General features: G+C 37.1%; 4 protein-coding genes across 4 annotated transcripts; 2 read left to right on the forward strand and 2 right to left on the reverse strand.

The window, feature by feature from the left end:
• Positions 1 to 843: 843 nt before the first annotated feature.
• On the forward strand, positions 844 to 2,085 carry LOC120258132 (transcription factor MYB4-like). The gene is made up of 3 exons (XM_039265482.1): positions 844 to 1,020; positions 1,123 to 1,252; positions 1,343 to 2,085. Exons 1-3 carry the CDS (start codon positions 882 to 884, stop codon positions 1,968 to 1,970), a joined length of 897 nt encoding a protein of 298 aa, XP_039121416.1. The 5' UTR covers positions 844 to 881; the 3' UTR covers positions 1,971 to 2,085.
• A 2,479-nt stretch (positions 2,086 to 4,564) lies between these two features.
• Positions 4,565 to 7,452, reverse strand: LOC120258273 (plastid lipid-associated protein 3, chloroplastic). Its single transcript, XM_039265627.1, is given in 5 exon segments — positions 4,565 to 4,733; positions 4,735 to 4,991; positions 5,298 to 5,493; positions 6,658 to 6,870; positions 6,872 to 7,452. Coding segments are annotated over 5 exon segments (1,164 nt in total). The 5' UTR covers positions 7,309 to 7,452; the 3' UTR covers positions 4,565 to 4,672.
• A 27-nt stretch (positions 7,453 to 7,479) lies between these two features.
• Positions 7,480 to 7,933, forward strand: LOC120258271. The gene has a single exon (XM_039265626.1). The coding sequence runs from the start codon at positions 7,566 to 7,568 to the stop codon at positions 7,824 to 7,826; it is 261 nt and encodes an 86-aa protein (XP_039121560.1). The 5' UTR covers positions 7,480 to 7,565; the 3' UTR covers positions 7,827 to 7,933.
• LOC120258270 (oligopeptide transporter 4-like) lies at positions 7,867 to 12,500 on the reverse strand. Its single transcript, XM_039265625.1, is given in 8 exon segments — positions 7,867 to 8,566; positions 8,568 to 8,633; positions 8,726 to 8,908; positions 8,992 to 9,244; positions 9,321 to 9,745; positions 9,747 to 9,885; positions 11,686 to 11,783; positions 11,877 to 12,500. Coding segments are annotated over 8 exon segments (2,214 nt in total). The 5' UTR covers positions 12,378 to 12,500; the 3' UTR covers positions 7,867 to 8,017.
• Positions 12,501 to 14,050: the final 1,550 nt, after the last annotated feature.

A 14,050-nucleotide genomic window follows, 5' to 3' on the forward strand; every position in this document is an offset into this window, starting at 1 on the left:
ACTCAAAGACAAAAAAATATTCAATTCACACTGTTGACTTAGACCACCCCTATAATTAAATTCCATATAGTTTTTATCTATTATTATTATTATTATTATTACTATTTTAATGAAATAGAAATAAATTATGTGCCTACACAAATATGAAGTTAATGTCTTAATACAACTATATCTTCACTTTGCATAAGTTGAAGTTTAGATGTACTTTCTCCGAAAGAAATCAAATCTGCTTTTTAATGCTCATCGCTACGTGAACTCTATATTAATAGATCGAGAAGTATAAAGAAAGACTATTGAGTGGAATTATTTACTAGCACATTATTTGCCACTTATTATATAAGATTTTTATTTTAAAAAATTATGCCATCACTAACAATTTAAATTTTCATAATGAAATCTTTAAATCTATACCAAAATAATTGACTATTAGACAACAACAAGCTCAAGGTTTCACAAACGTCCATCTTATCAAATCCATTTCAACTCATATAACTACAAAATTCCCAAATAACAAGTGTCCCACCAACTTTTTGTACAATTTCATTTATTAATAAGAGTTTTTTCTTTTTGGCCTAGGCAAATTATAATAATTATAAAAAAATAAAAGTAAAGCACTAGTCCAATTAGAGACCAAAGTGTTTGTTTTATTTCAAAGAAAACATAAGTGAAAAGCACATGTTGAATGCTTTCTCTTCACATATCTTTTTTTTTATGAAGAGTTGGTAAACAGAGAATCTATTTGTAGGACCATGTTCTTGGTGAAAGACCCATACACACACCACAAATATATATATATATATATATATATATAGGACCTTATAAGTTATTACAACCCTACATCATCTCCACTCCCTCCTTCCAAAATTATTCCTAGTATTATTATGGGTAGAGGAAGAGCTCCATGTTGTGAGAAGGTGGGGCTTAATAAGGGTTCATGGACACCAGCAGAGGACATGAGACTTATGGCTTATATACAAAAGTATGGCCATGGAAATTGGCGTGCTCTCCCTAAACAAGCAGGTTTTTTCTTCATTTCTCTTTAATATATATATATATATATATATATATGTTAAATAGAGTTTGAGATTAATTTATTTTTCTAAGTTTTAATTTAATCCATAGGATTATTGAGGTGCGGAAAGAGTTGTCGTTTAAGATGGATTAATTACCTTCGACCGGATATTAAAAGAGGAAATTTCTCCAGAGAAGAAGAGGATACTATTATTAAGCTTCATTCTTTGCTTGGCAATAAGTAAGAACAAACAAAATGATTCATATTAATATATTTATTTTATCTTAATATTTGTTTAATTAACTTATGTAAACCTTTTTATTTTTTTAGATGGTCAAAAATAGCATCTTGCTTACCTGGAAGAACTGACAATGAAATAAAAAACGTGTGGAACACACACTTGAAAAAACGGGTCTCACACAAAGAAGAAAAATCTTCCTCATCATCTTCTAGTGAGCAAAGCAATGTAAAGAATTGTAATGTCAAATTGGATAATCAATTCGGCGAATCAAAAAATAGTTCTCAAGAGAAGATTGAGATCGAGATCGAGTTCGAGCCGAGTGTCGATATGTCATGTATGCTTATCAGTGACAATGATGACATTGATGGTGTACACTCGAACTTTGCCGAGGATTTCGACAAAGTAGTTGTGTCTTCTTCTTCATCGACTAATTCCTATTCAAGTAGTGATTATAATACCAACCAAGAGGACCCTTTATGGAGGAGTATCATGGATGAAGAATATTATCCTCTCATGCTTGATGATGATAATGATCATGAGAAAAATAATAATAATTCAACAAAAACATTAGGTGAGGAATATTCTAAGAATGAAGATAAAAGCAAGGAGTGGTTGGCAAACTTAGAAAGAGAACTTGATCTTGATTTGTGGGAAAATGAGGGCAGTCTACAATGTTTTAATGATCCTGTTTCCTGTTATTTTCAGAGAACCCTTTAGACCTAACTGATTTACCAATGTCTTAATACATTGTCATTAAAAATCTCTTTTGAGTGTTAGGTTAACTAGAATTCACACAAAGGTGATGTCTTCTTCATCTTCCACCTTTTTCCTTGGTTTTATATGTAATAATAATAATATTATTACTAGTAGTAGTATTTTGTGGTCCTGACTCACCTTTGAGAATCAAAAGGTGTAGACCCTTGATTAGTATTTTATTATTGCTAATCCACAATGTCCCACTCTTGTATTTTGCACGTTGTGATTAGATTATATATTTTTATCACCATATATAATCAGTGTATTGTTTTTTTATTGATAAATGTAACAAGTTCATGTACAATTAGGAATATATATATAGTCTGAAAAATAAATATTTGGTGGTGTACTGTCACTTAGCAATATGGGGTTTAAAATACTACAAGGTTGTATCAATAATCAGAGGCCCATTACTATCACTACACAGTCTATATTCAACGGATTTTGAATTTGGATAATAAAATTCTCATATTTATGCTTTTCATAATAAAATCAATATCGTCAGACCAAAATTCCAAAGGCTAGCGTCATCATCTTCATCCGATGTTTCAAGGTGGAGATCAACAAATAAACTTCTCTCATGATTGGTTTGTAATTGTCAAACAAATATAAACATAGAATTTATGGATAGGTTTTTTATAATATATAAATTATGGATCAAAATTATATAACAAATTGCATTGCCATTAGATAGAAACATTCAGATTATTTCTTAATTTATGTTTGTTCTCGCCCTTGGTTTGATTTTGTCAAATGTTTTGCAAGTGAGTGTTCAAAGACTGGAAGTGTTAGTCTCTAAATCTTATATATATCTTAAATACAGGACTCAATAAAAATAATTGAAAAGAATAAACAAAGTTAAATAATTAATATATTACTTAAATTTAGTGAAAAATGAATACGAAACAGGAGTAAAAACACTAAAAATGGACAAAATAAATTTAGTCAACTTTTATTATATAATAATAACACATATTGGACGTCACTCTTGGTCCAATTTAATGCAACAGTTCGTATTAAATTAAAAAAATTGATAATTTCCATCTTTTCTAAATTATCATTAGGGTGTGTTTGACTGGGAAAAATCCTAACCTATCTCACAATCTTTACAAAGGAAACGTCCAAAATGAATGAGATCATCCATCAACCTTCCCATAAATAATTTTTTTTAATAATTAATTTTTTGAAAAAGATAATTAAGTGTTTTAATCAAATAAACGGGGATAAATTTTTCCTGTGTCACAGTGTTATGGTTGATTTTTATTTTGGTCATTATTTTTTAATTTCACGTCATTTAAAAATTGACTAATGTGAAAAACAAATCATATCAATGATATCGAAATTGAAACATATTATTAAAATAAAAGATCAACTATAACGCAATCGGTGATCACATTTTAAAATTTATCCCAAATAAACGGTTGTTTGGGTATTTTAATTTAATTGGTATGCTCTTGTTTTTCTTCACCAGAGGAGAACATAACACATATGTGCGCAGACACAATGGGCCATGGGCTGATCAGTGGGCTTTTCTTAACTAATGACCTAGTCAACTAAGGTGGCGTGACCTCTAAGTCTCCTATTGAGCTAGCACTTAATGTTGGTAAGTTCTTAGAAAATAATATATATATATAGATAATTGTTGGAAGTCAACTTTATTTAAACACAACCTTCTGATTAGTTGTAATAAATAGTTTTGTGTCCCCACAATGTCTACAGTACCATGTAGTTTGTGCATAAACATTCAATGCAAGTGAAAATATGCAAAACACAACAAATTGTTAATTATTATTACTAAATATTGAAATATAAATTTACATAAATTGGAAGCATACTTCAGTTCAATGATAACAAATAAAGATGAAAAACCCTGAAGCTAGTAACTTCTTACTTCTACTTCACTGGTAACATGATGAGCTAAGTCAAAGCAAACTCTAATGGTGACTAATAGATAAATGGATAGTAACTCCAATCCAAAGAAAACTACGTAGAATTTAATTTTTCTAACAACCAAGAGGATATATATTTTTTTAACAAAAATAACTAGGTTTGTGTCACCTTCATTTATTTTGATTTAATAACAACACAAAGACAAAAGTGTTTCATGAGCCTTGTGGGCGGCTCATTTGATTCTCCCCCATTAACCCTCAACCATTTTTTTAATTTAAATTTAATAATAAGAAATATCTATAATAATAACAATAATAAAATATTTTAAAACCCGACCTTTAATTCAATAATAAAAAAAAATATAATATTAAAATATATATTTTTTTTAAAAAACCCATCGGGTTGAGACAAGCCGAGTCCAGAGTCCAGACACAGCAGGTCAGCCGGGGCAGCCCGGGTTGTTGGAACTAGTCACAGGCAGGCTGGATCAGGATCACCATATCAGTGAACCAGTCTGCCGGGCCCAGTTAACCAGCTCGTGCCCCCACACGTCTAAATATGTATCATTTGATATCTTCCAATGAATAGCAAGCGGAGAAACTAGGGCTAAGAGGGAACCTAAAATAATTGCTCATGGGGAGGGGGGCCTGAAATGAGGGGCAAGAGGAGAAAATAGATGCAGCCTTGCTATAATAAAAAATGGCCTGTAATAACGAAATACATGACATTTATAACAAGCGTGTGAATCTGTTGGGAGTGTTGATAAGGCTTCTTCAAGACAACAGATCCAGCAGCGGACTGCCTTCTTTAGCAAGAACAAATAAGCCCCCATCACCCCTTAGAAATCCTCAGATCCTTGTCCAGGTAAGTTGTGAGAAGCCAGGACCCCAGCCTGTTACCCGGAATTGGGACTTTGAGTGGTGGCTGACCGGAAAGGGTGTGCGCAATGTTTGCAAATGCCTCTTGCACAGGATTCAGTGTCTGGCGTACCGGTAGCAGGTCAATCTTCCGCCCAAAGACATCAATGTTCTCTGGTAGATCCACTGTCGATGATATCTCCGGCGGCTGCAAGCTTCCTTCCTTGAACTCCACCTGCACAACGGGCTTCCCAGTTAATGCATTATGCTATTCCTAACAATAGATTCAGCTAACCTCAAAGTCTACTTTTTCAATTCTTCAATGACTACCCACAAGAAACTTGTGAGGGGAAGTCATGGGAACGCATGTCTCCGCTAGATATTCAAAACAAATTTAAACAAGCCCACATTTCACATAATCATAAAACATCTATCTATCTCCAGCAATGGCAATAAGTATGAATAAACATAAAACTTACAAGTTCATATGCATAAATATAAAGGTGACTGAAACCCGAGCAGGAAATTTAAAACATGGTACCTTTATCCTTGATGGTGTTTGAACTTCAAAGGAAGCAGAGGCACTAAATGAGAAGGTAGCAAATGGGCTAGAGAGTGCTGCAGCATTAACTATAGTGGAACTTTTACTATCAATTGATTGAGATATCTTCTTAATTTTCAACAATGGTATCACACCAACTGCTAGAAGTGGCAGAAGTTCAGAGAATGCAGTGTACCTACAACATATTGCAACCAAAAAACCAAAGAAAACAAATCCTTAATAAACTGTGAATTTTAAATTTTTTATTAATGAAACATGATATATCAGACTATAACAGAGAAAGACGACATTTCCAACTACAATCCTCACAAGTAACAGTGATATACCAGACTATATAATAGAGAAAGAAGGCATTTCCAACTCTAATCCTCACAGGTAACAGTGGACCAGCATTTTGGTAGAAAGAGGAAATCCTCATTCAAACAAAAATTCTATAATCAATGGTGGATACCTTGAGCATTTCCATATAAATAGCAATGGATTCATCCAGTGATCAGAACCAAAATTACACACACACTCTTCAAATAAGAGGGCTTAATAAATGGAAGCAGCATTGTCAAATAAATTCAAAAAGATGGGTGAATCAAAGCAATCCATTTGTTAATCTGATAAAATACACATCTTCTCATTCACAAAGTAGCACAGAATGAAATCAAAAGAAAAAAAGGACAAGAATTAAAAAAAAAAAACACTGAGTATCTGATAACTATAATAACACAGAACTAATAACAATCTCAATAAAATCAGTGCTAACAAATTAATGTTTTCATCAGCATAATGCCTGAGAAATGTACCAAACCAGCAAATAACATGAAAATAGGCAAAGACTAACGATCTATATTAATTAGGTTGCCATTCAATCCAAGTAACGAACTTCACATAACTGAATACCTATTTGGCAACATAACTTATAACTCAGCCCATACTAAAACCAATTTGTGTCCTGATACAATAAGATGGAAATCATAGAAATGCAATTGTTAATGCATCAAATAACCCCATCTTCTCCTCAATCACAGAACAAAACATAATCAAATCTAAAGAAAGCTAGAAGGATCAATCAAAGAAGGGGGAGGAAAACAAACTAACTGAGAATACACCAAGGCACCAATCAACATCAAGAACAGGCTCAACTAATGGTCTATCCCAAACACCATGACATTCAATGAAGTGATGAATTGGGCACCCCATTCTCAACAAAACTAATGAAACTACCTGCATCTATCTACGTATCTGCGTCCTAATACCAAAATCGCACACATTTATTATTAATTCATCAAACACATTCAGATATTAAAGATTAAAACCAAAATCTATCAATCAACATGATAAGAACGACAACAGCATTTGATTATTCAGTGAAAAAACATCATGAAAACTCACAGTAGAATCCCAATCCCCATCAAGAAGCTCCGCTGCCTCGATCGGCGCCGGGGTAGGATTTAGCGTCTCCAACTGAGTAACTAGCTCAAAGATCTCCGCCCTAACCTCCGATGAAGCCCTAAACCCCAACTCCGTCCCGTAAAAAGTATCAACCAAGCACCGTTTCAAAGTCCCTGAGCTTGTCATCCTCCTCCGCCTCCGCCATCGGGCTCCCGTTCCTCAACTCATCGGACTTCCCTAAATCGGGCTCCCTCCCCCACTCGTCCTCATTCTGGGGAGGATCTGGCACTGAAGGTATCTCCGGCTCCGAATCAGCCACCTCTCCCCACTCATCCGTGATTCTCGGCACACTAGACGATGGATCGTTCTCAGGATCCGTCTCTGCCTTCTCCTCCCCCCACTCGTCCGAGATTCTTGGAAAACTAGACGATGGCTCGTTCTCAGGATCGGAATCAGGGCCATCATTGGCGACGGCAGAGATAGAGAAATGCCTAGGGTTTCGAGAAACGGAGAAGGAGAGAGTCTTGGGAACGGAGAAGCAGAGGAGAGGCTTATTAGGGTTCCAGGCGAAGAGCGGAGGATGCGGGGAGACGAAGAGAGACGCCATTGTATCACTGGAGCGAGCAAGCTCAACAATGGCGGTGGATTCCTCTGTAGAATCCTAGATTATTCTTACCGTTTTTGCATTTCACACCCTGAAAAATACCAAAATTACACATCACTATCTTGCAAATAACCTCGAGATCAGCATCTCAATCAATCAAACGGTCAATAACCTTTCTCTCTCTCTCTATCTCACGCACAACAAATGTTGTAAAACCCTAAACATTGGGATGAAGGAGGAGCTTTCGTATCTCTCCGGTAATGGCGAAAGGATTGGTATGGGCGACGGCGGAGGACTTAGCGAGGAACAAGCCAGTGGTGCTATCACTGTATCGGAAGATACTGAGAAGCCTGAACTCGCCTCAGCTCCCACTCCCTCTCGCTGCACGCCTCGCCAAGAAAGCAGAAGCACGAACCATCTTCCTGTTCGGATCCGAGGAACGCTCTCTTCATAACATCGCCGACCTCATCGACGCCGCCCAGCACTCCCTCTCCATCCTCAAAAAAGGCCGTCTCCCTTAGATCATCATCATCATCATCATCATCATCAAAATCTTTCTTCTTTTTCCCCTCTTTCGTTATCCAAACAATGTTATTCAGCAATAAATAAGAACTTGGCATGATGTTTATTCTCGGGTTTATTTGAGTATAATAAAACTATACATTTGGAATTCAAAAGCAAATGCTGCAAATAATTAAGGTGTTTTTTTAGGCTAAAAAACAGGGCAGCCATCAACTTGAACGCCTTTGGCCGTGGGGCAAGCGGCGAGGTCGCAGTGCTCGCCGCGAGTCCCCCACCAGTCCAGGCTCACGTTCTCTAAGCCCAGGGAAAAGTAGAGCAGCACGGCCATGAACGCCACTCCAGCATCCAATGCAGCAGATAGCACGTAGTTATACCTTGTCCACCACTTCTTCTTGTACCTGAAGATGAAGAAGTTGAACACTGTGCCTACTGCTACCCATGCACTGTAGTTGAGTGCTGTGGCTGGTGGCATTGATCCTGTTGCTCCTATCAGCACTGGGAGGTTTATCAATGGGATCCATGACTGGCTTGGGAATGCCTTGTGCAGGAGCCACACTATGATTGGCCCTACTGCGCCTGCAAGAAAGAACCAGTTGAGCGCAATGTAGTTCCCCAGTGGCCCGAATATCCGACGAGGTCCTATCAGTCCCCAGATTACAGAGGCGTCGAAGAAGACGAGGTCATTCGGGCATGTCCATGGGCTGTTCATTGGCAGGTGATCAGGGTCGCAGATGTTCTTTAATGGAGCCAAGAAGCCACCAGGCCACACCGAGGTTTATCGTTCCGGCAATCATTGTGCCGACAAACTGTTAATTCAGTCATGGTGGTGTCAATCTGTGTGGTACTAGTAATGTAATGCAAATCAATTCAATGATGATGATGGTGTTTAAAGGAGAACCTGGACTAAGAACATGGATTTTGGGGGGATTTTCATGTAATGGCCGAGCTTGAAATCAGAAAGAAAAGATATAGCCTGTGTCATGCTCATGTAGCCATAGACTTTGAAGCAAACATTGGCTATGGGTTTTCCTGGTTGAATGACTCCCATGATGTATTCTGTGATTATGTTCAGTCCTGGAGTCTGTTTAACATAAGAAAAGCATTAGAAAAGAACTCAGGTTGTGAATTTGATTGATGGCTTCTATATCTTTTAGTTGTGTGTACCTGGTTTGTTGTGGCTGTGATGATGCTGATAGGAAGAGTGAACATGAAGGCCATGAGACATGCAAATATGAGACCCCACCATGGAAGCTGGACTTGGTCCTTCAAGATAGTGCACAGAATGACAGAAACCACAGATGTAAAGAGGAGCAGAACATAAAACCACCACCCAGGTATATCCTCATATCTTTTCATCAGCCTTGTGTGGATGTCTTCCTTTCCTTGATATGAAGCGCGGAATTTTTCATATATCTCCCTGAATGATATTAATTATCCAGACATGAATAATACATTTCAAGGAACGCATAGCATATAGCTATTAACTAGCTTACCTTCCATAGAATAAGGCAACATGGGTAACTGTGGATGCAATGGAAGCGAAGCCAAAACCATAACTCAGAGCAAAGAACATGCTGAGACTAACCCTTCCTTGCTGCTCATAGGCGTCCAAGTCAATCTCAAACTTTTCATTCACAATGGCTGTGATGTTGTAACGTGAGCCCGTGGGAGTGAAGAGCTTGGCTGAGTATATTGGGTAGGTCTTTGCATTGTAGAGGTTGAGCCACCAGTAGGCGACCGGGATGGCAATGTAGATCAATGCCGCATAACCAATGAAGACATTGGCAATGGCAAAGAACGGGCTGACCAGGGGACTGAAGAGGAAAGAGGCAATGGCACTCCAGTCCATTGTGAAGGCACCGAGAGCCAGGCCTTTGCTGCCAGAGCCTAGCTGTTGGGCAGTGACTGAGTTGGAGAAATGCCCAGCACACCCAGGAGATGCTTGTGAGGGTTGTGAACAGGTAGCCAGGGACAACGTACCATGCGAAACTGCAAATGAAGGCAATTATGAAGAATTTGGCTCTTGACATGCGGCGGTCCTCCTTCTCATGCAATGCCCTGTGTGCATGAACAACACGTTCAGTCTTGTGTTAAAGGTCTAGGAATTGCTGAATTTTTTTTCTATAGTGCATTTTGAAAGAAATTTGTAGACTCGGCGGTTGGACATAAACAGGGAAAAACGACTAGAAATGTCAGTAATCATTTCCTCCAGGTCAACTGGTTTCCGGGTAAACCAGCCGGTTAACCAATTTTTTTTTTGCTGGGTTAATATAAGGCTGAATCAGGGTGGGTAGTCGGATCGGTCTCAAGGCCATTTTCTGGTTTTTCCAGCCGAACTGGTTGGGATGGTCCGGGTTTGACAATTATGAGATACAATAAGGGTTTCTGCTGAATAAACTCTGATTGAACCGATTGCTTGAGTAAAATTTTAAAAGGGCTGGCATGTTATCAGTTCAGAGAATACACTTGCTAGTGTATCATGTTATAAATTCATAAATAAATTCATAAATAGGAAGTCCTACGGTGAATTTCATCTAGATTCTATAAAGAAAAACACATACAAAAAAAAATGTCAAATATGACTCGTCCACATTTATAAAACAAATCATAAAAATAACAAGAGCAAAGGATATATTCAAACACAAAATTGTCAATTTAAACAAGTAACATCCATTTATTACTTCTCTTTGCATGCATTGTTGTCTTTATAAAAAAGACTCCGTTTTACTGTGAATGGGATATGCTTAACAATAGATATCTTTATCGAGCACACAACTGCAGAAACTAATATTGTAAGTCTCGTAATGAAATTCCCAATGAACTCATACATGGCATGTTTTAGTCTGCATAGTTACCAGTCAACCATTTAGCTAATAAAATACTGCAACCATCGGGTGATGCGGGGCATTGCAAGTCATTTTGAGTGCATAAACCAAAAAGGCGACCTAGTCAAAACTAAAACTCTTTTTTAACCTTTTATGTATAATTTCAAGCTGGAGATACTACCACATTTCCAGCGATTGTGACTCATCTAAGGCAGAGATGAGGTAAACATGATGAAAACATGACTTCAAGCATCACTACAAAAACACTGGGTCCATGACTTCCACAATAGGAAAAAAGATATATCATTCCTATAATGATAATCCTCAAACATAAACAAGAAAGCACCATGGATGATGTTGACAGTGATCCTAATTTAACATAGAAAAAAAAAAAGGATATTTTTATTAAAATTAAAATCATTCTAATAAAAACTAAATTAAACTATTTTATTTAAAAGTAGATGCGTGCGTGAGTAGGCTACAGGAGGTTCTCCATCTGGACCATCTCCATGTGCATTCATGACAATTCAATGGGCAGAATATCCGGCGCGTCTTGTGAGCATGGAAAAAGCATGGCTCAAGACTTGCTTAGGTTCAGTGCACAAGGTTTTCTTGTTCATATTCAAAGAAGAGTTTATGTGAAAGAACATGCAGAGTCAAGTCAGTATTGCTGATCAACTGATCAAGCATGGGCACATTAATTCTAGAGTGTCCCTATTCTTTAGGCGCATGAAATTACCTCACTGGCCAATTGAAAGCTGCACAGCTCTATCTATTTTTAGCAGCTGTGCTGTTAAAACAAATAATTTACTTAAACAAAATAATGATAATACAACAAATAGTCTCTTTTGAGTGGATTTATAATATAATTTTTTTAAAAAAATATGCTTTTGCATCTAAATCAAATGAATGATTTTTATAAGCCTAGCAAACACATCGGAGCGACAAGCAAACAAATACTTCTGGTGAAATTATTCATTTCTTTTATTTAAAAAAAAAAATCAAAATAATAACAAATAGTAATAAAACTCACCGGAAAAGAGAGACCTGAACGAGCGTGCTGGGCCACCACATGTGGGCGGGCTCAACGACGTACTTCCTCATCAGGCCCGCCCAACCATATCCCAACACCTGTCAACGAGAGAAAGAGAGCCACGTCAGCACACCGGAAGCTCAAAATTAGATAAGAATGAGAAGAAGAACCCTAATCCGAATCTCAAAGACCTGGGTGGTAACAATGAGGATCCAGGCGGCGATAAAGGAAATGGATCTCTTGTAGAACGCCTTGATGATATCGACGATGCCGACGGCGTAGGCGGGGCCATTCCCGAAGGCGGAGCCGGCGTTGGCGAAGATCGTGATCAAGACGTGCTCCTTCATATTGAACGGCCCCGGATTCAGTGAGAACTCCCGGTCTCCGAATCCAGGGATCTTGAATCTGGTGGTTGGGAGCGCGGAGGCGAGGAATCGACCGACGGGGAGAGACGCCACCTGAACGGTGATCTGGGTGATGATCAGAGGGTTGGTGCGGTACGCGAAGAACTGGTTGAGAAACGAGAGGAGAGCGCAGCAGAGGATTCCTATGAACCACATCCTGAATGTCCATACCGGCAGCGTTGGATCGTCAGTGTTCGTCACCGTCAGCCGTACCTCCTCTATTGGCGATATCTCATCGTCGGATTCTACAGCTCCGGCACTCTCCCGACGATCTTCGCCCACTGCCATGGATTCCTGTGAGCTCTCTCTCTCTCTCTCTCTCTTTCTCTCTCTCTCTCTCTCTCGATTTGGAATCCTCGAACGAAATCGTGATCACTGCGATCGATTTGGAATCCTCGAACGAAATCGGGATCTCCGCAGTGATTCCAACGATTGCTTACTATTTTTATTACTTGCGAAATGGAAAGTATCTTTCTTTGTGAAATTACCCAAATACCCTTATCAGAATATTTAAATTAAATATTTAATATTACAAATTTTAATATTAGTTTTAACATACTTCCCACAATCGCAAGTAAATAAATAGAATTCAAATTTGCAGGCTTTATCTATACTTATCAGCACAAATCGTTGGATTAAGGCTAGTGATTAGTGGGCACACCACATGGCGATATTGACTATTGAGATTATCGTATCCGGTCCTTTGATGAAGTCGTTTTCACTTGTCAATGTGTTTACATTTACGGGTGTGAGAAGTAAGAGGTCCCACTCCACTTGGGCAGTTGGCAATGGACTTATCTTATGATATAATTATTATTTCCCATCATATGTGAACTTATTCTACGTACGGTCGCTTTTCAACAATTAGGTTTTTATCCAACGTGATAAAATCTATCGCTTTATAAATGGTTATTATATACAGTGTTTTGGTACAGTAATAATATATCACATTAAATAGTCAGATATACAGTGCTATGAGCGTGACAGCTCAATCAATCACAATTATTTAACTTGATTTTAATTACTACACCACAAACATCTAATAAAAACTCAATAGATACCGAATCACACTTGTATCATTATCTTTGGGAGAGTGTCACTCTCTCACACTATTGCTTATTACAGAAATTAACGAATTCTCATATATATATATATATACACATACACAATGTAGACAAGCTATTTTGAACCCATAATCTTTAATATTGTAGTTAAAATATCTTACTAGACTATTGTTGGAATGACTTTTTATACTATGTATTGAATTCTTATAAATTATATATTTTTAAAATTAATTTACTTTCTTCCTATGCAAAACTTGACATCCTAAAATTAAAGAATAGCATGCCTTTCTGATGTCTTGAACTATTAGCGTTGGGTTTTCTAGATGACGATAAAAAAGTATATTTTCACATTTATGCATGTTTTTAATATGTGACTTGTTCACATTAATTATATAAAAGATAGCATTTTTTAATCGACGGCAAGCTGATAATATATCTATATATAAAAGTATTTTTTTAAATGAGCGGAAATAGTTTATAAATATGTATAATGTATTATAAAATATATGACCGAATATAACAGTACAAAAATTATGGACAAAAATAAAAGAATTTACTAAGTGGGAAAATTTCAGCACTTACAAATTCTCTCTAATAACAAAGAGAGAACCAGTACTCTCTCTTATATTAGGAGAAATACAAACTCCCAAAAAATATTTTTATTACTCTCACTTTTTTATTTTTCTCTTCCTAATTTCTCTCACACTCTCACTCTTAAGTTATGTGTTACAAATGAGCTTCATCCTTCTCAATTTATAGAGAGGAATGGTGTGGTAAACCAGCCCACTAATTCTGACTTTATACAGCTACCACTAAAAAACCATAGCAGCCAATGGCTTTCAAGCTAATGGTTTAACCACTTAGGTTGGTGAAGTAATGTTTTTAACTAACAATTCT

Source organism: Dioscorea cayenensis, chromosome 4, assembly GCF_009730915.1.
Source record: "Dioscorea cayenensis subsp. rotundata cultivar TDr96_F1 chromosome 4, TDr96_F1_v2_PseudoChromosome.rev07_lg8_w22 25.fasta, whole genome shotgun sequence".
In the NCBI taxonomy this organism is placed as follows: domain Eukaryota; kingdom Viridiplantae; phylum Streptophyta; class Magnoliopsida; order Dioscoreales; family Dioscoreaceae; genus Dioscorea; species Dioscorea cayenensis.